At 42.1% G+C, this 24,804-nt stretch overlaps 1 protein-coding gene across 2 annotated transcripts in view; it reads right to left on the bottom strand.

Moving 5' to 3' along the window:
• The window catches only part of PREX2 (phosphatidylinositol-3,4,5-trisphosphate dependent Rac exchange factor 2), a 304,496-nt gene that overhangs the window by 115,187 nt on the left and 164,505 nt on the right, over positions 1–24,804 (bottom strand). For both annotated transcript variants that reach the window (XM_070382299.1, XM_070382298.1), the window contains exons 24-26: positions 15,749–15,968; positions 14,994–15,201; positions 798–977 (exon numbers count right to left, since the gene is read on the bottom strand). In XM_070382299.1, the coding sequence (XP_070238400.1) occupies positions 798–977; positions 14,994–15,201; positions 15,749–15,968 (608 nt within the window). The remainder of the gene's footprint in view (positions 1–797; positions 978–14,993; positions 15,202–15,748; positions 15,969–24,804) is intronic.

Here is a 24,804-nt window from a genome sequence, read left to right on the forward strand (position 1 = left end):
CCTCCAGGGGATCTTGCCAACCTGGGTATTGAACCAGTGCCTCCTGACTGGCAGGCAGATTCTTTACCACTGAGCCACCAGAAACAGATATTCCCCCCAAACTGTTAACACATGCACGATTTGCTTATTTGCCGTACATGTTACACAATCCATAAGAGAATAAAAAATCTCCCAAATTAGACCCACTCAGCTGGAGGAAAAAATGGTTTTTCAAAATTTACACAGATTATAAAAGGGAAGAATTTGAAAGACTATGATGTCTCACTGTGCTGTCTGAGGTTGTTTAAGAGCTGCAGTTATTTTATGGGAAGTCCTCTGGAAGGCAAGGAGATGAAACCAGTCATTCTTAAAGGAAATCAACCCTGAATGTTCACTGGAAGGACTGATGCTGAAGCTGGAAGCTCCAGTACTTTGGCCACCTGCAAAGAACTGACTCATTGGTTAAGATCCTGATGCTGGGAAAGACTGAGGGCAGGAAGAGAAGGGGGTGACAGAGAATGAGATGGTCGAATGGTATCACTGATTCAATGGACATGAGTTGGGCAAGCTCCAGTGTACAGGCATACCACCCTGAACACACCTGATCTCGTATGAAGTTGGCCGAATGGAGATGATGAGGGGCAGGGAAGCTTGGCACGCTTCAGTCCCTGAGGTTGTGAAGAGTCAGACATGACTTGGCAACTGAACCACAATAAATAAAAGCAACAGTCAAAAATTTTTTTCAAGACCTTTGTGGAAAACACAGAATCACCTTCAACTTGGTCGATGAGAAGAGTTTCAGGAATGAATGCATTTACCTGTAAGAGTCTCTGTTGCTGATGGTGTCATGCCCCGAGTCTTCCTGCTCATCTCCGGCCATGTTAAAACAGACGCGTTTGCTGTTTCTCTCTCCCTTCTCGTTGTCACTGTCTGTTGGGACTATGGACTCGGATGCCTTACGTTCTAATTTAGGAGAATATGTTATCGAAGACAGAAGGCTGCAATGGGATTTAAAAAAGAAAGGATAAGTGTACATTTTCACACAGGGGGCTACAAGTAACTACCTTGCTCATTAAATATGATAGGCTTATAGATATTTCTAGAATGCTTCTTCTAGATTTCCCCTGAAATTAATATCCTATTTCATATAGTATGGCTTCCCTGGTGGCTCAGTTGGTAAACAATCCACCCACAACGCAGGAGACCTGAGTTCAATCCCTGGGTGGGGAAAATCCCCTGGAGGAGGGCACGGCAACCCATTCCAGTATACTTGCCTGGGAAATCCCATGGACAGAGGACCCTGGCGGGGCTGCAGTCCATGAGGATGCAAGAGTCGGATATGACTTAGCAGCTAAACTGCCATTGCATATAAAGCCTGTCATGCCAAGTTCCTCTCAGAGGAAGAGAAACAGCACACTACTTGGATGAGAAAGTTGTATTCAAATCTAGGTTCTGCCATGGATTAGCTGTGCTATCCTAGCAAAACCAGGATAGTTCTCCTTGACATCTATGAAACATGGATAGTAAGAAGAGTGTCCCACAGGGTTGCTGTGAGAATGAAATGCATACAACACAGTGCTGGTTCACCATGGGCACACCCCGCTCCCCAGCCGCTGTCATCACCATGTGAAGATACTGGGAAACTTTAAAGTGCTAGCCAAATATTAAAACAAACACTAAATGGGCAAAACCTCCTCACTAACTTACCTTCAGACAATACAAACCCATCTACCCCTCTCCCTCTGCTTTGGGTTTCCTCCAGGCTTTCTCTATTTGCCCGAGAGAATGTCTTATGGGCAAACCCTTCTCATGCTCGTGTAAACAGAAGTCCTGCCTTTGTGACCCAAAGATGCTAAATACAGTCACGTACAAGATGAGGACAGGAGGCAGCAGGGGCTGCTACCCCAAGGGCATCCACAATCCACACATCATCAAACAGTTGTGAATCTGCCCAAAGGAAAAGCTCTTCCACTGGAATTTTAAAGCCAAAACATACTGTCAGACTCTGAATTGGCAATTAACTAGATTTGGACTCTGAGTTGTGGCTCAGCAGTAAAGACTCTGCCTGGCAAAGAAGGAGATTCAGGTTTGATCCCTGGGTTGGGAAGATCATCTGGAGAAGGAAATGGCAACTCACTCCCGTATTCTTGCCTGGAGAATCCCGTGGATAGAGGAGCCTGGCGGGCTACAGTCTAAGGGGTCTCAAAGAGTTGGACACGACTCAGCAAAGAAATAACAACATAACTGATTCCGCCAGGCTAAACTCGAATGTTTAGCCGTAAATCACTTCTTAAACTAACTCAAAATGACACAATAATGGAATTAGTCCTTACTATCAAAAGATGTGCTGTAAAATTTGCAAAACAAATTAAACCATAACTGAACAAAGGACCCAGACATGGTTTCTGCAGCCAGCAATCATCTTTTCTTCTACCAAATACCAATGACATGCTGTTCTAACCTACAGTACATTTGCACGTTATCTTGACACCCATCTTTCTGTAGCAATGTCATATTTATTTTAGTTCAAGATCATGAAAAGATCTTACACTTCTTATTTATATCCCATAATGTCAAGCCCAATGCTGTGCACTAAGCAAATATTTATTAAGTGATTTCACTAATGAATTAATTACATTTATTGTACCATGCACTGTCCTTCGGGCTGTGAATACAGCATTTTAAAAAACAAAACTCCCTGCCTTCCAGAAGCTTAAATTATACTGGGAAGAAACAAATAAGCAAATAAACTGTATAGTATATAGTGTGTAGACAATGATGCTGAGTCACTCAGTCGTGTCCGACTCTTTGGGACACCATGGACTATAGCCCACCAGGCACCTCCGTCCATGGAATTTTCCAGGCAAGAATACTGGAGTGGGTTGCCATTTCCTCCACCAGGGGATCTTCCTGACACAGGGATTGAAGCCGTGTCTCCTGCACTGCTAAGCAGGTTCTTGACCGCTGTACCACCTGGAAAGCCCATACAGAATATCACACGACTACAAAGAGGAAGGGGAAAATTAAAAATAAAAAAAAAAAGAAGGAAGCTGGGGCTGCAACTTCAAATAGTCTCACCGCGAGGTGGTATCTAAATAATATTTTGGCATTTTATAGTTTTTAGAAGCTTGGGAGAATGAGGAAGTTGTATGAGATTGCTCAGGGCTCTGTGAAGCTATGAATTATTTTAAAGACACTTTTTCTATTTGGAAAGACACTTTCATGTCTCCTAAGATGGATTGTACACTTCTTCACTCCCTCCACCTCAAAGGTTAAAGCATTAGATTAACTCAATTACCCAAACGGCACATTGGAGACAGATGAACCCTGAATACCAAAGAGGGAAGAGATGACAGAGTTCTCATTCTGCGAGGAGTCCTCTGTGCTTTAAACATCTTTTAAATGAGAAGTCATGGGTCTCAGTATAAACACTTTTTTCAAAGCTCTGCAAATTATGTTCACATATTTGCTTTCCATTTTAAACAGGTCTTGATTGTACTGATCCTGTGGGAACACGTGTTAGGCTAACAAACACAGCATAGAAAACAGTGTTTTTGACACTGAGTTTTGTTTTGTATTTTTTTTACAAAATTCCTAGATTCTTAGAAGCAAAAATAGAGGCTAAAGCTCAATATTTATGCTCACAGATATATTTTCCTTTACCTGTGTTCCTATACAGTGTTAAGCTCTCTCTGACAGCTTAGTTCCTCTCAGAGGAAGAGAAACAGCACACTACTTGGATGAGAAAGTTGTATTCAAATCTAGGTTCTGCCATGGATTAGCTGTGCTATCCTAGCAAAACCAGGATAGTTCTCCTTGACATCTATGAAACATGGATAGTAAGAAGAGTGTCCCACAGGGTTGCTGTGAGAATGAAATGCATACAACACAGTGCTGGTTCACCATGGCACACCCGCTCCCCAGCCGCTGTCATCACCATGTGAAGATACTGGGAAACTTTAAAGTGCTAGCCAAATATTAAAACAAACACTAAATGGGCAAAACCTCCTCACTAACTTACCTTCAGACAATACAAACCCATCTACCCCTCTCCCTCTGCTTTGGGTTTCCTCCAGGCTTTCTCTATTTGCCCGAGAGAGAATGTCTTATGGGCAAACCCTTCTCATGCTCGTGTAAACAGAAGTCCTGCCTTTGTGACCCAAAGATGCTAAATACAGTCACATTACAAGATGAGGACAGGAGGCAGCAGGGGCTGCTACCCCAAGGGCATCCACAATCCACACATCATCAAACAGTTGTGAATCTGCCCAAAGGAAAAGCTCTTCCACTGGAATTTTAAAGCCAAAACATACTGTCAGACTCTGAATTGGCAATTAACTAGATTTGGACTCTGAGTTGTGGCTCAGCAGTAAAGACTCTGCCTGGCAAAGAAGGAGATTCAGGTTTGATCCCTGGGTTGGGAAGATCATCTGGAGAAGGAAATGGCAACTCACTCCCGTATTCTTGCCTGGAGAATCCCGTGGATAGAGGAGCCTGGCGGGCTACAGTCTAAGGGGTCTCAAAGAGTTGGACACGACTCAGCAAAGAAATAACAACATAACTGATTCCGCCAGGCTAAACTCGAATGTTTAGCCGTAAATCACTTCTTAAACTAACTCAAAATGACACAATAATGGAATTAGTCCTTACTATCAAAAGATGTGCTGTAAAATTTGCAAAACAAATTAAACCATAACTGAACAAAGGACCCAGACATGGTTTCTGCAGCCAGCAATCATCTTTTCTTCTACCAAATACCAATGACATGCTGTTCTAACCTACAGTACATTTGCACGTTATCTTGACACCCATCTTTCTGTAGCAATGTCATATTTATTTTAGTTCAAGATCATGAAAAGATCTTACACTTCTTATTTATATCCCATAATGTCAAGCCCAATGCTGTGCACTAAGCAAATATTTATTAAGTGATTTCACTAATGAATTAATTACATTTATTGTACCATGCACTGTCCTTCGGGCTGTGAATACAGCATTTTAAAAAACAAACAAAACTCCCTGCCTTCCAGAAGCTTAAATTATACTGGGAAGAAACAAATAAGCAAATAAACTGTATAGTATATAGTGTGTAGACAATGATGCTGAGTCACTCAGTCGTGTCCGACTCTTTGGGACACCATGGACTATAGCCCACCAGGCACCTCCGTCCATGGAATTTTCCAGGCAAGAATACTGGAGTGGGTTGCCATTTCCTCCACCAGGGGATCTTCCTGACACAGGGATTGAAGCCGTGTCTCCTGCACTGGTAAGCAGGTTCTTGACCGCTGTACCACCTGGAAAGCCCATACAGAATATCACACGGCTACAAAGAGGAAGGGGAAAATTAAAAATAAAAAAAAAAGAAGGAAGCTGGGGCTGCAACTTCAAATAGTCTCACCGCGAGGTGGTATCTAAATAATATTTTGGCATTTTATAGTTTTTAGAAGCTTGGGAGAATGAGGAAGTTGTATGAGATTGCTCAGGGCTCTGTGAAGCTATGAATTATTTTAAAGACACTTTTTCTATTTGGAAAGACACTTTCATGTCTCCTAAGATGGATTGTACACTTCTTCACTCCCTCCACCTCAAAGGTTAAAGCATTAGATTAACTCCAATTACCCAAACGGCACATTGGCAGACAGATGAACCCTGAATACCAAAGAGGGAAGAGATGACAGAGTTCTCATTCTGCGAGGAGTCCTCTGTGCTTTAAACATCTTTTAAATGAGAAGTCATGGGTCTCAGTATAAACACTTTTTTCAAAGCTCTGCAAATTATGTTCACATATTTGCTTTCCATTTTAAACAGGTCTTGATTGTACTGATCCTGTGGGAACACGTGTTAGGCTAACAAACACAGCATAGAAAAACAGTGTTTTTGACACTGAGTTTTGTTTTGTATTTTTTTTTTACAAAATTCCTAGATTCTTAGAAGCAAAAATAGAGGCTAAAGCTCAATATTTATGCTCACAGATATATTTTCCTTTACCTGTGTTCCTATACAGTGTTAAGCTCTCTCTGACAGCTTATAGGTCCATTGATTCTGAATGAACATCCTGAGCTGAACATCACTTCTGGTCAGTCTGCACCTAATGCCCCTGATGCATAAAGATTTCGTATGTGGTAGACTGCACCTAGGGCTTCCCAGGCAGTGTGAGTGGTAAAAACCCCACCAAGGCAGCAGACCTAAGAGACACAGGTTTGATCTCTGGGCTGGGAAGATTCCCCTGGAGGAGGGCATGGCAACCCATTCCATTATTCTGGCCTGGAAAATTCCATGGACAGAGGAACCTGGCAGGCTATAGTCCATGGGGTTGTAAAAAGACAGACATGACTGAAGAGACTTAGCGCACGTGTGCGTGCGCACACACACACACACACACACACAGGCAAGAAGGCACCATCTCTCCACAGATTAGCCACCAGCCTAACACTTGAGTGCCTAGAAGGTCAGGCACACTGGCTTTAGAAGCAGGGCTGCCCAGGCAGAGGTGCATCATGTTCTGGGATCAGAAAGAGGCTAATGCAACAGGAGCTCAGGGAAATAAGTCTTTTTTTTTTTTTTTTTTGGTTGGGGGAGGGCGGGGACAAATCATGTTGGGATGTACAGGCCACAGTAACACATCTCCTATTCTTCTACTTGCAGTTCATTGTCATTAAGTGGTTTTAAGCAAACAGCAAAATCTACCTGTACAGATTCCTCTGGCATCTGCCTAATGTAGAATGTACCAGATGGAGAGACGCAGCTGGAAAGTTCTATACCGAGTACTAGGGAGGGGATGATGGTTACCCAGTGTAAGGTGATGGGGTGGATAGGTTCTCAGGTACAACTGACAGAACCTGATAAGGTGCTGGAGGTGAAGCAAAAGGAAAGAAATGAATCACAGAGGATACCTAGACTCTGGCTTCACAAATGGAAGGGATGGAGAATACTTTCCCGAGAAGGGGGACAACCTTGATGAGGGAGGGGTCAAAGTAGATTTAAATAGGTCAAAGTAGATATGAGGTTCAGAAACAAATTGAAGTTTGAGGAGTCTGTGATAGAGCCCAGTGTTTCATAACCCAACTCACAGACAGACTGTGAGAAGAAATCATTACATGTAATCATATAACTTCCCTATATCAGGCTTCCCTAATAGTTCAGTTGGTAAAGAATCCGCCTGCAATGCAGGAGATCTAGGTTCGATCCCTGGGTTGGGAAGATGTCCTAAAGAAGGGAAACGTTACCCACAACAGTATTCTGGCCTGGAGAATTCCATGGACTATACTGTACATGGGATCGCAAAGAGTCGGACACGACTGAGAGTGACTTTCATTTCATTTAATCATATACCTGTGACCAGTGAGCTAACACACATTAGCTTTTATGAAACTGTGCCTACTTTTTTACATTAACTAGCAAAATGCTTGCGAAAACCTAAAAGATAATTCAATCACTAGGCTTGACGTTCTTATCTGTAATCTCCAGGTCGATAACTGTCCTCAATAATGTGTTTTGTTCATCACTCAACTATGGGGCCCCAGACACTTGGAAAATGAAGTCTGTTCTCAAATTTTGTATCTTCACCAGCCCTCAATACTCTTTATGCATTTTCTTCCTGTAAGAATACACAAAGTCTGAATTTTAAAATCCCGTCAAATTTTTGTACTCTCCACGAAATATTTTTCCCTTTACTTATGTCTAGTACCTAAGTGTCATTAACTGGAAAATAGCCCATTAAAGGGCAAAAGTACTTAGTGAGAGAGTTAATTCCTAGGCAGAATGATAAGAAGTCCAGGATCCCCAAGGAGGAGAAAGGGGTCTGAGGCTCTCAAAGCAGAGATAGGGGCCTGGAATTCTCAAGGAGGAGAAAAGGACAAAATTTTTTTTTTTCCTCTATATTCCTTTCAGTTCAGTTGCTCAGTCGTGTCCGACTCTTTGCGACCCCATGAATCACAGCATGCCAGGACTCCCTGTCCATCACCAACTCCCAGAGTTCACTCAGACTCACGTCCATCGAGTCAGTGATGCCATCCAGCCATCTCATACTCTGGCGTCCCCTTCTCTTCCTGCTCCCAATCCCTCCCAGCATCAGAGTCTTTTCCAGTGAGTCAACTCTTCGCATGAGGTGGCCAAAGTACTGGAGTTTCAGCTTTAGCATCATTCCTTCCAAAGAAATGCCAGGGCTGATCTCCTTCAGAATGGACTGGTTGGATCTCCTTGCAGTCCAAGGGACTCTCAAGAGTCTTCTCCAACACCACAGTTCAAAAGCATCAATTCTTTGGCGCTCAGCTTTCTTCACAGTCCAACACTCACATCCATACATGACCACAGGAAAAACCATAGCCTTGACTAGACGGACCTTTGTTGGCAAAGTAATGTCTCTGCTTTTCAATATGCTATCTAGGTTGGTCATAACTTTTCTTCCAAGGAGTAAGCGTCTTTTAATTTCATAGCTGCAGTCACCATCTGCAGTGATTTTGGAGCCCAGAAAAATAAAGTTTCACACTGTTTCCACTGTTTCCCCATCTACTTCCCATGAAGTGATGGGACCAGATACCATGATCTTAGTTTTCTGAATGTTGAGCTTTAAGCCAACTTTTTCACTCTCCTGTTTCACTTTCATCAAGAGGCTTTTTAGTTCCTCTTCACTTTCTGCCATAAGGGTGGTGTCATCTGCATATCTGAGGTTATTGATATTTCTCCCGGCAATCTTGATTCCAGCTTGTGCTTCTTTCAGCCCAGCATTTCTCATGATGTACTCTGCATACAAGTTAAATAAGCAGGGTGACAATATACAGCCTTGACGTACTCCTTTTCCTATTTGGAACCAGTCTGTTGTTCCATGTCCAGTTCTAACTGTTGCCTCCTGACCTGCATACAGGTTTCTCAAGAGGCAGGTCAGGTGGTCTGGTATTCCCATCTCTTTCACAGTTTACCACAGTTTATTGTGATCTACACAGTCAAAGGCTTTGGCATAGTCAATAAAGCAGAAATAGATGTTTTTCTGGAACTCTCTTGCTTTTTCGATGATCCAGCGGATGTTGGCAATTTGGTCTCTGGTTCCTCTGCTTTTTCTAAAACCAGCTTGAACATCTGAAAGTTCACCGTTCACGTATTGCTGAAGCCTGGCTTGGAGAGTTTTGAGCATTACTTTACTAGCGTGTGAGATGAGTGCAATTGTGCGGTAGTTTGAGCATTCTTTGGCATTGCCTTTCTTTGGGATTGGAATGTAAACTGACCTTTTCCAGTCCTGTGGCCACTGCTGAGTTTTCCAAATTTGCTGGCATATTGAGTGCAGCACTTTCACAGCGTCCTTAGTCAATTACACAACTCAGTTTAAACCCTGTACTAGGGATTATACAACAACAATGTATCTGGCTGTAGGACAGTTTCTCCTTCCTGAAATCCTTCTGACTAATCCTGATATCTTAGAATGTATTATGGGAGTGGGTCTGGAGGATCTTTCTATTGTTAAATTCTAATCTTGTTATCCTAAAATGTAAATTGTGGGAGTGGGTCTGGTAAAATTTTCACAAACTTGAGACATTCTTTTGATTCATTGTAATAACTAATTAAAAGTATACAACTCCATTGCTAACACCAGCAAGGGGGGCACTCTTTCTGCCCCCTTCTGATGTCTGTGTCAGAAGCTTTCTCTGTCTCTTTTATACTTTAATAAAACTTTATTACACAAAAGCTCTGAGCAATCAAGCCTTGTCTCTGGCCCCAGATTGAATTCTTCTCTTCCAGAGGCCAAGAGTCCCAGCGTCTTTCATGGTTCAGCAACAATCTTTCATTAGCTTCCCAAAATGGAACAGGAATCACCAAGTCTTGATGAAATTCATAACATCACCTTACTTCCTGTTACTAGACAGCAAATCTGTCTCTAGTTCTATCTTTGGATTTGAACAAGGTAGGAGGATTTAGAGGAATGCCTACACGTCATGTCAAAAGATATTTTCCCAAGAGACAGGAAAACCAGACTTCATGATTAGACAGGCTCAGCACCAGGTCCTTTCACAGGAATGAATGACTTCTAGAAAGGCGAGCAGTGAGGTGCTTCGAGGTTTTAATTCTCTTAAAAACTTGGCAGAGCATCTGAGATCTGCTTCTTCACTCTGCAGAGAATAATTTCTACATGGTGAGAAAACTGTATGGTAACTATCTTTTTAAATGATTTGTCAAGCTCCACTGCAGCATCTCTGAATGATGCAATGGGGACTCCAGGCACTTGGATGACTGAACTATTTTAAAGTGATGAGGTTACACACTGAATTATGGTGAAACATATTTATATTTGGGCATCCCTGGTGGCTCAGATGGTAAAGCGTCTGCCTGCAATGCAGGGGACCCGGGTTCGATTCCTGGGTTGGGAAGATCCCCTGGAGAAGGAAACGGCAATCCACTCCAGCACTCTTGCCTGGAAAATCCCAAGGATGGAGGAGCCTGATAGGCTACTGTCCATGGGGTCGTGAAGAGTTGGACATGACTGAGCGGAATTAAATTATATGGTGCACACAGACAAGACCAAGGAAGTTGCTCATATCACTGGCTCATTTCACTTCACTTTCCTAGTAAACATGCACAGTTGGTGAAGGCTTTCAGAATAACAAGTAAAAATAGGTAAACATTTTAGGTAGGTAGTTTGGTTAATAAAAATAGCTTAACCTCTTTCAGAAATTAGTGCTTTAAGTATATAAACATTTTAAACCAAGTACAGGAAGCCCCTTGGCTCTAACCATTTTCTTGAAAGTATATCTACTTTAGCTGAACTTGTAAAAAAAATTCAATAAACTAACAAAGACAGACAAAGTCTGGACAACTGCCAGAAGTGCTGGGTAGTCAGTGCATTAGAAATCCAGTCTACAAGGCAGCGTTCACTCAGGTACATCAAGAATCCTACCATTGACAAAGGACTCCTCTGAAAAGGAGGAGTAATAACTCTTGGTTTAACTGGAAGTGTGGGATTGGTCCAGATGCTCTCCTAAAATCCCTTTGAGATCTCAGATACATGAATGCTACTATCTATTGCCTTATTAATAAAAAGTCTTCCTCCTGAACTTTCTAAATACTTCAGGGCAAAAAAAGAGACTGGCTTCTAAAATAGAGTATAACATATATATTAATAATAAAATCAATTTATTAAGGAAAAATATAACGTCCTAAAATATTAACTTCTCTGTCACACTGTCATTCTAAAACAATTCCAAATATCATATAATTGCTTTAAAATAACCACCTGTTCTCTCAGTAATCTCAAGCTGTTTAACTTGTCTATAACTGCCATGGTCACAATATACCAAGTGATAAAAGTAATTGTAAAAATGAGTGTATTTTAGACAAAGGAAAACAGAATTTCATTTCTAAATTAATTCATAAAAATGTCAGAAAGCAATAGCACAGTAAATAGTAACTATCAAAATGTAATTTTAGGATCTCCCTGGTGGTCCAGTGGTTAAGAATCCACCTGCCAATGCAGAGGACACAGGTTTGATCCCTGGTCTGGGAAGATTCCACTTGTGGCAGAACAGCTGAGCCTGTGCCCTAGAGTCTGTGCTCCACGATAAGAGAGTAACCCCTGCTCACTTGCCACAACTAGAGAAAGCCTGCACACACAGCAATGAAGACAGAGCACAGCCAAAAATAAATAATTAAAAATTTTTAATAAATTAAGAGATAATCTTAGAAATATGATGCATCTAATATAGTGGTTTTCATCTCTAAATTTCAAAGATGTGTAAAGCAAGAGAAAGTGTCAGTTAAAATTTCATTAGTCTAATTACAACAGAGCCTTAGAGTAAGTTTTAAATATTTTAAGTCAAATGTGAATTATCCATGGAAGTAGGGAAGATGTGTGTGAACTAAATAATACACATTTGATACTAATCTAAATCTGCAACTCCATAGAGAGTACAATAAAAAGAGGAAAATGGTCCTGATAGTCTTCAGATTCTACCCATTAGGATATATTCAACAACTTCAGGCTCCTAAATGATAAGCAAGCATGTCAAGCACTAGGCTGATTGCTCTTTGTATTCATTTTTATAATTTTCACCATAAATCAACACTTTGTTATTATTCACCCCATTCTGTACATGAGGAAGTGAACTCGTAAAGTCCTGTATTTCCTAGACTAGATGTGATCATAATCACACCCATGACATAGCCAATTTCCTATAGAGTTCAGGCAGTTCTCCAACCATCAAATTCTGGAATGAGAATCAGAGTTGACCTCTTTGGAAGAATATTATTCAACTCCTTCTTCTTCTCTGTTCTTAATTTTTTTAAAAATTCCAAATTACTGGCACAGAGATTTGGTTAATTCCTCAGTAAACCAATAATTCAATCAGAATAGAAAAACAGGTGTTGGTCATTCCTAGGGTTACAGACTTTTATTTTTACTCATTTAACATGTTAAAGATTCAGTATATTTTACATTTTTCCATAACATCTATCGAGTGCCTATCCACCAAATATTGTGTTCTTGTCTGTAACAGATATAAGCAATTCCCTATACACAGTTTGTAGTCTTCCAATCATATTGTTCAATCGAACATTTGCACATTGAAACTCGGTGTTTTCTGGATGAAAGAATTTTATTCTCCTCTCTGGTACTAAGTTCAGTTCAGTCACTCAGTCATGCCGACTCTTTGCGCTCCCATGGACTGCAGCACACAGGCCTCCCTGTCCACCACCAACTCCCGGAGCTTACTCAAACTCATGTCCATCGAGTCAGTGATGCCATCCAACCATATCATCCTAGGTCGTCCCCTTCTCCTCCCGCCTTCAACCTTTCCCAGCATCAGGGTCTTTTCTAGTGAGTCAGTTCTTCGCATCAGGTGGCCAAAGTATTGGAGTTTCAGCTTCAACATCAGTCCTTCCAATGAATATATAGGACTGATTCCTTTAGGATAGACTGGTTGGATCTCCTTGCAGTCCAAGGGACTCTCAAGAGTCTTCTCCAACACCACAGTTCAAAAGCATCAATTCTTCGGCCCTCAGCTTTCTTTATAGTCCAACTCTCACATCCATATATGACCACTGGAAAAACCATAGCTTTGACAAGATGGACCTTTGTTGGCAAAGTAATATCTCTGGCTTTTTAATATGCTGTCTAGGTTGATCATAGCTTTTCTTCCAAAGAGCAAGCATCTTTTCATTTCGTGGCTGCAGTCACCATCTTCAGTGATTTTGGAGCCCCCCAAAATAAAGTCTCTCACTGTTTCCATTGTTTCCCCATCTATTTGCTATGAAGTGATTGGACCAGATGCCGTGATTTAAGTTTTCTGAATTTTGAGTTTTTTTTTTTTAATGTATTTATTTTAATTGCAAGTTAATTACTTTACAACATTGTAGTGGTTTTTGCCATACGTGGACATGAGTCAGTCATGGGTGTACGTGTTTCCCTCATCTTGAGCCCCCCTCCCCACTCCCTTCCCATCCCATCCCTCAGGGTTGTCCCAGTGCACCGGCTTTGAGTGCCCTGTTTCACGCATCAAACTTGGACTGGTGATCTATTTCACATATGGTAATACACATATTTCAATGCTATTCTCTCAAATCATCCCACCCTCGCCTTCTCTCAAAGAGTCCAAAAGTCTACTCTTTATATCTGTGTCTCTTTTGCTGTCTCACATATAGGGTCATTGTTACCATCTTTCTAAATTCCATACATATGCATTAATATGCTGTATCAGTGTTTTTCTTTTTGACTTACTTTCATTCTTATAATAGGCTCCAGTTTCATCCACCTCTTTAGAACTGATTCAAATGTATTCTTTTTAATGGCTGAGTAATATTCCATTGTGTACATGTACCACAGCTTTCTTATCCATTCATCTGCTGATGGACATCTAGGCTGCTTCCATATCCTGGCTATTATAAACAGTGCTGCAATGAACATTGGGGTACACGCATCTCTTTCAATTCTGGTTTCCTTAGTGTGTATGCCCAGCAGTGGGATTGCTGGGTCATATGGCAGTTCTATTTCCAGTTTTTTAAGGAATCTCCACACTGTTTTCCATAGTGGCTGTACTAGTTTACATTCCCACCAACAGTGTAAGAGGGTTCCCTTTTCTCCACACCCTCTCCAGCATTTATTGTTTGTAGACTTTTTGATAGCAGCCATTCTGACTGGTATAAGATAGTACCTCATTGTGGTTTTGATTTGCATTTCTCTAATAATGAGTGATGTTGAACATCTTTTCATGTGTTTGTTAGCCATCTGTATGTCTTCTTTGGAGAAATGTCTGTTTAATTCTTTGGCCCATTTTTTAATTGGGTCATTTATTTTTCTGGTATTGAGCTGCATGAGCTGCCTGTATATTTTTGAGGTTAATTCTTTGTCAGTTGCTTTGTTTGCTATTAAGCCAACTTTTTCACTCTCCTCTTTCACTTTCATCAAGAGGCTCTTTAGTTCTCCCTCACTTTCTGCCATAAGGGTGGTGTCATCTGCATGTCTGAGGCTATTGATATTTCTCCCAGTAATCTTAATTCCAGCTTATGCTTCATCCAGCCCTTCATTTTGTATGATGTACTCTGCATATAAGTTAAATAAGCATGGTGACAATATGCAGCCTTGATGTCCTCCTTTACCAATTTGGAACCAGTCTGTTGTTCCATGTCCAGTTCTAACTGTTGCTTCTTGACCTGCATGTGGATTTCTCAGGAGGCAGGTAAGATGGTCTGTTATTCTCTGGTACTAAATGCTTCCTTAAAACATAGGTCAACAGAATTGACATGTTTTGATTCAATGGACATGAACTTGGGCAAACTCTGGGAGATAGTGAGGGACAGGGGGCCTGGAATGCTGCAGTTGATGGGGTCACAAAGAGTCAGACACCACTTAGCGACTTACATTGTTTGAACAACAACCACATTGTTTTTAAGGTGATGGAATGAAGAGGATCTAAAAGGTCAGCAAAAATTCCTGTATTTTCAAACACTACAAAGAATAATGGATGTTCAAGAGTCCCATTTCCTACAGCTATTTTATCAGGAACATTTAAAAAGTCAGTAAATAAAATACTTACTCATCTATTTGACAAACACACATCTCCACCTCCTTCAGTGCAGTCTGAAGTTTGCCCAGAAGTTTCTGATAGATATCCTGGGTTTCTAAGTCTTCTTCTTTCAACAAATACCGGAGACCATGTCCATCTTGCTGTCCCAGAGACAGACCTGAAGGGGCTGCCATGGTCGTGATCGTATGTTGAATGTACACCATAGGGCTTAGTTTTCCTGAGGAGTTAAAATCATTCTATAGTAACAACTATTACCTTTAGCTTACAGTAGCAATCCAGTGTAATCCATTTTAGATGCCCAACCTTAAAAAAATAAAATGCCAATCCAATGCTAAATTTAATTCAAGAATTAAAGCTTACAGGGAGTTGAGATTCAAAATTAGGATACAGTTCAATCCCACGGCCCACTGTGATGGCATGGGATGGTAGTCTGCTTTTCTTGCAGCTGCTCCTCCTATATTTTTTCTCACAGTCACAGGGCCATTTCAGATGAAAGATTTCACAGCAAGATGAGCTGTGCTTATCAGACATATAAGGAAGCCAAAAACAATCATTCTTTTTGAAGGAAAAGTAATACAAAATGCATAAGTCCACTTTCATCCTACAGACATTTATGCATAATTATCCAAATGACTAGAGTGAGGAATCCTTTAGTTCAGACTTTCTGACATGCCAGGAATCTATTCAATTCCAGGGATGCAGGAATAGTTATGACTGCCTAAGTCACTTGTCATAATTTGATAAAGTTTAAAAAGCTAACCTACCTTGTTCAGATTTATTTTCTTTATCATGAGAATTATGCTTCCTACTATCCAACTGAACGCCAAATGCACTCCCCAGGGATGTTGATGTTTTGGGATAAGAAACTTCCATCACATTGACATGGCAGTTGGTAGGGCAGAAGTCACTGCTGTGCAGAGGGGAGATTCTAGATTTGGCCTGTTTAAAGGTGGGCCAGGCTCTATTCTTTAGTACACGAGAAAACTGTAAATGAAAGAAGACAGAAAGCAGTTAAACATGCTGTGATAAACAGTTCACTCCTGTCTTCCACAGCAAAGTCAAAAGAAAATTACATCATGTCAACTGGAATGGGTGAAATAAATTATAAGTTGTTAGAAATTAAGTCATTACTTTAAAACCTACACATTCTTAGAAAAGCAAAGCCACAGAGGCAGCAAATGCAATGAATGCCTTTGAAACTCTGACTGCAAGGTAAGCGGTAAAAGAAATGAATTTAAGTGATCAATACCACTTAGTAGGACTCAAATCCACAGGCCCCTAGCAGCTGAGAGTCAGAGAGAGAAATCGAATCAGCGTCCTAGGACACCAAGATAGGAACACAATATTTAAAGCGAGGCAAGCTGGAAGAATAGGGTAGCTGTCAGGTCAAGGGTAGAAGAAGATTATTCCAAACACTGTGAGAAAGCTGACCCAGACCTGAGTCTGTGAACAGGCTAGACCGCAAAGCTCTGTGGTGGTACCCCTGAGGCAGAACAGACTGTACCCTCCATGGTTTCTATTAATCCCTGCAGAGCCTTGGGTCAGGATCAGCCTGAAGACTGGTGTGGACTCTGCTTCTATGCCATTGAGAATAAAGTGATGCTCAAGGAATTTACACAGCTTCCTCAGATAGCCACTCAACAACTTAAAACTTTGCAATTCATCCATGGTCTAGACGTGCCATGGTTTATGTGTGTGCTGTCATTCAGTCCACTCTGAATCTTTGTGACTATATGAACTATAGTCCACCAGGCTTTTCTGTCTATAGGATTCTCCAGGCAAGAATACTGGAGTGGGTTGCCATGCCTTCCTCCAGGGGATCTTCCCAACCCAGGAATAGAACCCACATTGGCAGGTTCAATTGGCTTATGTCTCCTACATCGACAGGCAGGTTCTTCACCACTAGCACCACCGGGGAAGCCCGCCATGGTCTACACGGCCACCTACAGTCTGATCCATACCCAGGTTGTCTCTCTCTCAAGCTCTCTTCCCTTTGCTCCTCTGGCTTGCACTCAGTTCCTCTCCCACACCGTCTACTCTCTGGAGATCCTGGTACAAACTGTTCAATGTCACTAGAATATTCTTCCTTCATTTCCAAACTTCCTCCTATGTACTTTCGAGTTCTGTGAAATTAAGAGACGTTCCTTGAGTGCCAGTCGAAGTTCAGTTTTTCTGGTGTTGGGTGTTAGGTTACAGCACTCTGTCACTCCCCCTTATAGTTATGAATAACTTTCTTATTTCCCTCTCCCTGAGCAGATGTGAACTGCACGAGGCTGATGCTGACATCTGTCTTCTGTACCACAAACAAAGCATCTCACAGAGACAGGTTATAGTTTCAGAAGCAAAGGACCGAGAGCCACCAGCTCCCTATGTTTCAGTTGCGTGTGTGTGCTTAGTCACTCAGTCGTCTCTGACTCTTTGTGACCCCACGGACAGTAGCCCATCAGGCTGCTCTGTCCATGGGGACTCTCCAGGCAAGAATGCTGAAATGGGTTGCCATTTCCTCCTCCAAAGGATCTTCCCAACCCAGGGATCAAATCCAGGTAAAACCCATTGCAGGCAGGTTCTTCACCACCTAGGCCACAGGGTATGTCATCCCCAAAACTGAAGGGCTTCCGAGGTGGTGCTAGTGGTAAAGAACACACCTGTCAATGCAGGAGACATAAGAAACAAGGGTTCAATCCCTGGGTCAGGAAGATCTTCTGGAGGAGGAAATGGACTTAGCGACTTTTCTAGGTTAAATTCAAGAATAAAGATGTGACATCAAAAATTACATCTTATAAGCTCACTATTAGAATATGATCTATCTTATGTATATATTAAACTACGCTTTCAAATCATATGTCAGAAGCTACAAAGCTTAGCAAAGTGCTAGCACATAGTAGGACTCTGAATGGAACTGGACTAAAATGCAGGAATCTATTAACAAATTATTAACATATTTGATAATGATATGAAAGTGAAAGTGGAGAGTGAAAAAGTTGGCTTAAAGCTCAGCATTCAGAAAACGAAGATCATGGCATCCGGTCCCATCACTTCATGGGAAGTAGATGGGGAAACAGTGGAAACAGTGTCAGACTTTATTTTTCTGGGCTCCAAAATCACTGCAGATGGTGACTGCAGCTATGAAATTAAAAGACGCTTACTCCTTGGAAGGAAAGTTATGCCCAACCTAGATAGCATATTGAAAAGCAGAGACATTACTTTGCCAACAAAGGTCCGTCTAGTCAAGGCTATGGTTTTTCCTGTGGTCATGTATGGATGTGAGATTTGGACTGTGAAGAAGGCTGAGCACCAAAGAATTGATGCTTTTGAACTGTGGTGTTGGAGAAGACTCTTGAGAGGCCCTTGGACTGCAAGGGGATCCAACCCGTCCATTCTGAAGGAGATCAGCCCTGGCATTTCTTTGGAAGGAATGATGCTAAAGCTGAAACTCCAGTACTTTGGCCACCTCATGCAAAGAGTTGACTCATTGGAAAAGACTCTGATGCTGGGAGGGATTGGGGGCAGGAGGAGAAGGGGACGACAGAGGATGAGATGGCTGGATGGCATCACTGATTCAATGGACGTGAGTCTGAGTGAACTCTGGGAGTTTGTGATGGACAGGGAGGTGTGGCATGCTGTGATTCATGGGGTCACAAAGAGTCAGACATGACTGAGCGACTGAACTGAACTGAACTGATATAGTGAGAAATGGGACTTCCCTGGTAACTCAGCTGGTGAAGAATCCCCCCACAATGCAGGAGTCCCTGGTTCAATTCCTGGGTCGGGAAGGTCCCCTGGAGAATGGATAGGCTACCTACTCCAGTATTCTTGAGCTTCCCTGGTGGCTCAGATGGTAAAGAATCCGTCTGCAATGCAGGAGACCTGGGTTCAATCCCTTGGTTGGGAAGAACCCCTGGAAGAGGGCAAGGCAACCCACTCCAGTCTTCTTGACTGGAGAATTCCATGGACAGAGGAGCCTGGCTACAGTCCATGGGGTCACAAAGAGTTGGACATGACTGAGCGACTAAGGACAGCACAGTATAGTGAAAATAGTCTAAACACTGAAAGACAGAAAGACATTTAGAGAATTCTTGATCTGTTTTTAAAATTATTTATTTATTTATTTGGCTGTGCTGGGTCTGTTAGCTGCAGCATGTGGAATCTTTAGTTGAGGCATGCAGTACCTATTATTATTTTTTTTTTTTAAGTTGCGGCACACGAACTCTAAGTTGTGGCAGGTGGGTTCTAGTTCCCTGACCAGGGATTGAACCTGGGCCCCCTGTATTGGGAGCATGGAGTTTCAGCTACTGGACTACCAAGGAAGTCCTAAGAATTAATCAATCTATTAATCTCTGAAGGCTTTGCTGGTGGCTCAGACGGTAAAGTGTCTGCCTGCAGTGTGGGAGACCTGGGTTCAATCCCTGGGTTGGGAAGATCCCCTGGAGAAGGAAATGGCAACCCACTCCTGTACTCTTGCCTAGAAAATTCCATGGACTGAGAGGCTCCTCAGAGCCTGGTAGGCTGCAGTCCATGGGGTCGCTAGGAGTCGGACACGACTGAGCGACTTCACTTTCACTTTTCACTTTCATGCATTGGAGGAGGAAATGGCAACCCACTCCAGTGTTCTTGCCTAGAGAATCCCAGGGACTTCGGGGCCTGGTGGGCTGCCGTCTCTGGGGTCACACAGAGTCGGACACGACTGAAGCGACTGAGCAGCAGCAGCAGTAGGGCTTCTACTAGAAGCCTCCTCTAAGGAGAGATAAGAAAGCCTTCCTCAGCAATCAGTGCAAAGAAATAGAGGAAAACAACAGAATGGGAAAGACTAGAGATCTCTTCAGGAAAATTAGAGATACCAAGGGAACATTTCATGCAAAGATGGGCTTGATAAAGGACAGAAATGGTATGGACCTAACAGAAGCAGAAGATACTAAGAAGACGTGGTAGGAATACACAGAAGAACTGTACAAAAAAGATCTTCACGACCAAGATCATCACGATGGTATGATCACTCACCTAGAGCCAGACATCCTGGAATGTGAAGTCAAGTGGGTCTTAGAAAGCATCATACGAACAAAGCTAGTGGAGGTGATGGAATTCCAGTTGAGCTATTTCAAATCCTAAAAAATGATGCTGTGAAAGTGCTGCACTCAATATGCCAGCAAATTTGGGAAACTCAGCAGTGGCCACAGGACTGGAAAAGGTCAGTTTGCATTCCAATCCCAAAGAAAGGCAATGCCAAAGAATGCTCAAACTACTGCACAATTACATTCATCTCACATGCTAGTAAAGTAATGCTCAAAATTCTCCAAGCCAGGCTTCAGCAACACATGAACTGTGAACTTCCAGATGTTCAAGCTGGTTTTAGAAAAGGCAGAGGAACCAGAGATCAAATTGCCAACATCTGATGGATCATGGAAAAATCAAGAGAGTTCCAGAAAAATAGCTATTTCTGCTTTATTGACTATGCCAAAACCTTTGACTGTCTGGATCACAATAAACTGTGGAAAATTCTGAAAGAGATGGGAATACCAGACCACCTGACCTGCCTCTTGAGAAACCTATATGCAGGTCAGGAAGCAACAGTTAGAACTGGACATGGAACAACAGACTGATTCCAAATAGGAAAAGGAGTACGTGAAGGCTGTATATTATCACCCTGCTTATTTAACTTATATGCAGAGTACATCATGAGAAACGCTGGGCTGGAAGAAGCACAAGCTGGAATCAAGATTGCCGGGAGAAATATCAATAACCTCAGATATGCAGATGACACCACCCTTATGGCAGAAAGTGAAGAGGAACTCAAAAAGCCTCTTGATGAAGGTGAAAGAGGAGAGTGAAAAAGTTGGCTTAAAGCTCAGCATTCAGAAAACTAAGATCATGGCATCTGGTCCCATCACTTCATGGGAAATAGATGGGGAAACAGTGGAAACAGTGTCAGACTTTATTTTTGGGGCTTCAAAATCACTGCAGATGGTGACTGCAGCCATGAAATTAAAAGGCATTTACTCCTTGGAAGGAAAGTTATGACCAACCTAGATAGCATATTCAAAAGCAGAGACATTACCTTGCAAACAAAGGTCTGTCTAGTCAAGGCTATGGTTTTTCCAGTGGTCATGTATGGATGTGAGAGTTGGACTGTGAAGAAAGCTGAGCACCAAAGAATTGATGCTTTTGAACTGTGATGTTGGAGAAGACTCTTGAGAGTCCCTTGGACTGCAAGGAGATCCAACCAGTCCATTTAAAGGAGATCAGTCCTGGGTGTTCATTGGAAGGACTGATGCTAAAGCTGAAACTCCAATACTTTGGCCACCTCATGGGAAGAGTTGACTCATTGGAAAAGACCCTGATCCTGGGAGGGATTGGGGGCAGGAGGAGAAGGGGATGACAGAGGATGAGACGGCTGGATGGCATCACTGAATCAATGGACGTGAGTCTGAGTGAACTCTGGGAGTTGGTGATGGACAGGGAAGCCTGGCATGCTGCAATTCACAGGGTCGCAAAGAGTCAGACATGACTGATCGACTGAGCTAAACTGACTGAGGGTTTTTCAGGTGGCGCTAGCAATAAAGAACCTGCCTGCCAGTGAAGGCAGATGTAAGACACACGGCTTTGATCCCTGTGTCAGGAAGATCCCCTGGAAGGGAGCATGGCAACCCATCTCAGTCTTCTTGCCTGGAGAATCCTATAGACAGAGGAGACTCGCCAGCTATGGTTCATAGGGTTGCAAAGAGTTGGACATGGCTGAAGTGACTTCATGCATGCAAATCTCTAGTCAATAGAGATCTATTACTCTCTCTTTATTACTAAAGAAACTGTGACTTATCTCGGAAAGACACAGAATTTAAGGCCAGATGCAAACTTTCACTCAAAAGTTCTTTCCCACTGGAGTCGCAGGATAAATACCTTAGATCAGGCTGCCAAGGCACACACAAAAGCATGGAGATCAATTTCATTATGTCACAGCATCCACTGTAATAGGCAGTTAGCCTTCTCTCTCCTTCTTTCATTTTAATCATTCATTCATACAAAAACACAAAGAGAAGCATCTATGCATGATCCTGGGTTGTGCTGGAGATACAACTCCTGCCCCTACAGATAGTATTTTTGTGTAAACAGGAACTATCTCTTGAAAGCTCATTAAATATACGGAAGAAGTATTCCCATTGCCAAAAATAAGCCCAATTATGGAATTATTTGGAAACAGGAAAGGGAATCCAGAATTTTTAAAAATTCTCAGGCCAATACAGACTGAGCGGCGTTCCTCCAAACAGCGCATAGTTTTGCGTCTGGATCCATCGCCCACACTTCCTGCCCCATGGGGATTAAACCCCAGCTTAGGGTTCACTTGGGTCCCCAGCAAGGTCTGAACATCTGTGGACTGTACCACTGGCCAAAAACTCAAATCTGATGGCAGCAGCCTGGCAATGGAAACTAAAATATCAACCTGTTTCTATTTTTAAAACCTAAAATTTTGAGTCAAAACAATAAGAGAAAGCCAGCCTCTTTGAGATTTTAGTTTCTAAGGATACATTTTATTTTATAGAAAGAGGGCTGTTTGAAGCTTTTATTTTAGAGAAAAATGGGTTGCTTATAATAGTTCGGGCTTCCCTGGTGGCTCAGTGATAAAGACTTTTCCTGCCAATGTAGGAGATGTGGGTTCAATCCCTGTGTTGGGAAGATCCCCTGGAGAAGGAAATGGCAACCCACTCCATTATTCTTGCCTGGGAAATCCCATGGACAGAGGAGCCTGGCAGACTGCAATCCATGTGGTCAGTAAGAGTCAGACATGAATTAGCAACTAAACAACAAATAATAACAGTTTAAAAGTAAATATGTGGAAATTACAAATACATATTCACAAATGCTACAGTTTCTGTTGACACACATTTGATATACAGATGGAATTTACTTTCCATGACAGACTATTACCTTAGGTATCAAGATTTTATTCAAACTGAAAAGATTTTTGAAATGTTTTCTTGTTAAGCTTGTTTCTCTACTTCATTAGAAAGATACCAACCTAGAGCCAGACATCCTGGAATGTGAAGTCAAGTGGGCCTTAGGAAGCATCACTACGAACAAAGCTAGTGGAGGTGACGGAATTCCAGTTGAGCTATTTCGAATCCCAAAAGATGATGCTGTGAAAGTGATGCACTCAATATGTCAGCAAATTTGGAAAACTCAGCAGTGGCCACAGGACTGGAAAAGGTCAGTTTACATTCCAATCCCAAAGAAAGGCAATGCCAAAGAATGATCAAACTACCGCACAATTGCACTCATCTCACTCGCTAGTAAAGTAATGCTCAAAATTCTCCAAGCCAGGCTTCAGCAATACGTGAACTGTGAACTTCCAGATGTTCAAGCTGGTTTTAGAAAAGGCAGAGGAACCAGAGATCAAATTGCCAACATTCACTGGATCATCGAAAAAGCAAGAGAGTTCCAGAAAAACATCTATTTCTGCTTTATTGACTGTGCCAAAGCCTGTGACTGTCTGGATCACAATAAACTGTGGAAAATTCTGAAAGAGATGGGAATACCAGACCACCTGACCTGCCTCTTGAGAAATCTGTATGCAGGTCAGGAAGCAACAGTTAGAACTGGACATGGAACAACAGACTGGTTCCAACTAGGAAAAGGAGTACGTCAAGGCTGTATATTGTCACCCTGCTTATTTAACTTGTATGCAGAGCACATCATGAGAAACACTGGACTGGAAGAAACACAAGCTGGAATCAAGATTGCTGGGAGAAATATCAATAACCTCAGATATGCAGATGACACCACCCTTATGGCAGAAAGTGAAGAACTAAAGAGCCTCTTGATGAAGGTGAAAGAGGAGAGTGAAAAAGTTGGCTTAAAGCTCAGCATTCAGAAAACTAAGATCATGGCATCTGGTCCCATCACTTCATGGGAAATAGATGGGGTAACAGTGGAAACAGTGTCAGACTTTATTTTTTGGGGCTCCAAAATCACTGAAGATGGTTATTGCAGCCATGAAATTCAGATGCTTACTCCTTGGAAGGAAAGTTATGACCAAACTAGACAACATATTAAAAAGCAGAGACATTACTTTGTCAACAAAGGTCCGTCTAGTCAAGGCTATGGTTTTTCCAGTGGTCATGTATAGATGTGAGAGTTGGACTATAAAGTAAACTGAGCACCGAAGAATTGATGCTTTTGAACTGTGGTGTTGGAGAAGACACTTGAGAGTCCCTTGGACTGCAAGAAGATCCAACCAGTCCATCCTTAAGGAGATCAGTCTTGAGTGTTCATTGGAAGGACTGATGTTGAAGCTGAAACTCCAATACTTTGGTCACCTGGTGCGAAGAGCTGACTCATTAGAAAAGACCCTGATGCTGGGAAAGATTGAGTGCAGGAGGAGAAGGGGACAAGAAAGGATGAGATGGTCAGATAGTATCACCGACTCAATGGACATGAGTTTGGGTGGACTCCGGGAGTTGGTGATGGACAGGGAGGCCTGGCGTGCTGCAGTTCATGGGGTCGCACAGAGTCAGACATGACTGAGCGACTGAACTGAACTGAATGATTCTAAGTAGATTTATGGTCAAGAAGTGATGAAGAAGGGATTGCTTTTAAAGCACTGAAGTCCTAGTTCCTAAATGAAAAATAAAAATAAGTGAGAGAGTACTCCATAGGACTGATACCTAGTTGGCTGCCTGCCAAATATGTGACGCAAAGTCAATTCTTAATCTCCCTGAGGAAAAAAGCAGGATGATAAGAGTATTCGGTACACATGGCTACTTCGAGGCTCAAATAGCAATAATGTACATACAAGAGCTTTCAAACTTCAACAACATTCTTTTTATCATTT

The sequence above is a fragment of the Bos mutus genome, chromosome 14, assembly GCF_027580195.1.
Source record: "Bos mutus isolate GX-2022 chromosome 14, NWIPB_WYAK_1.1, whole genome shotgun sequence".
Lineage (NCBI taxonomy): Eukaryota > Metazoa > Chordata > Mammalia > Artiodactyla > Bovidae > Bos > Bos mutus.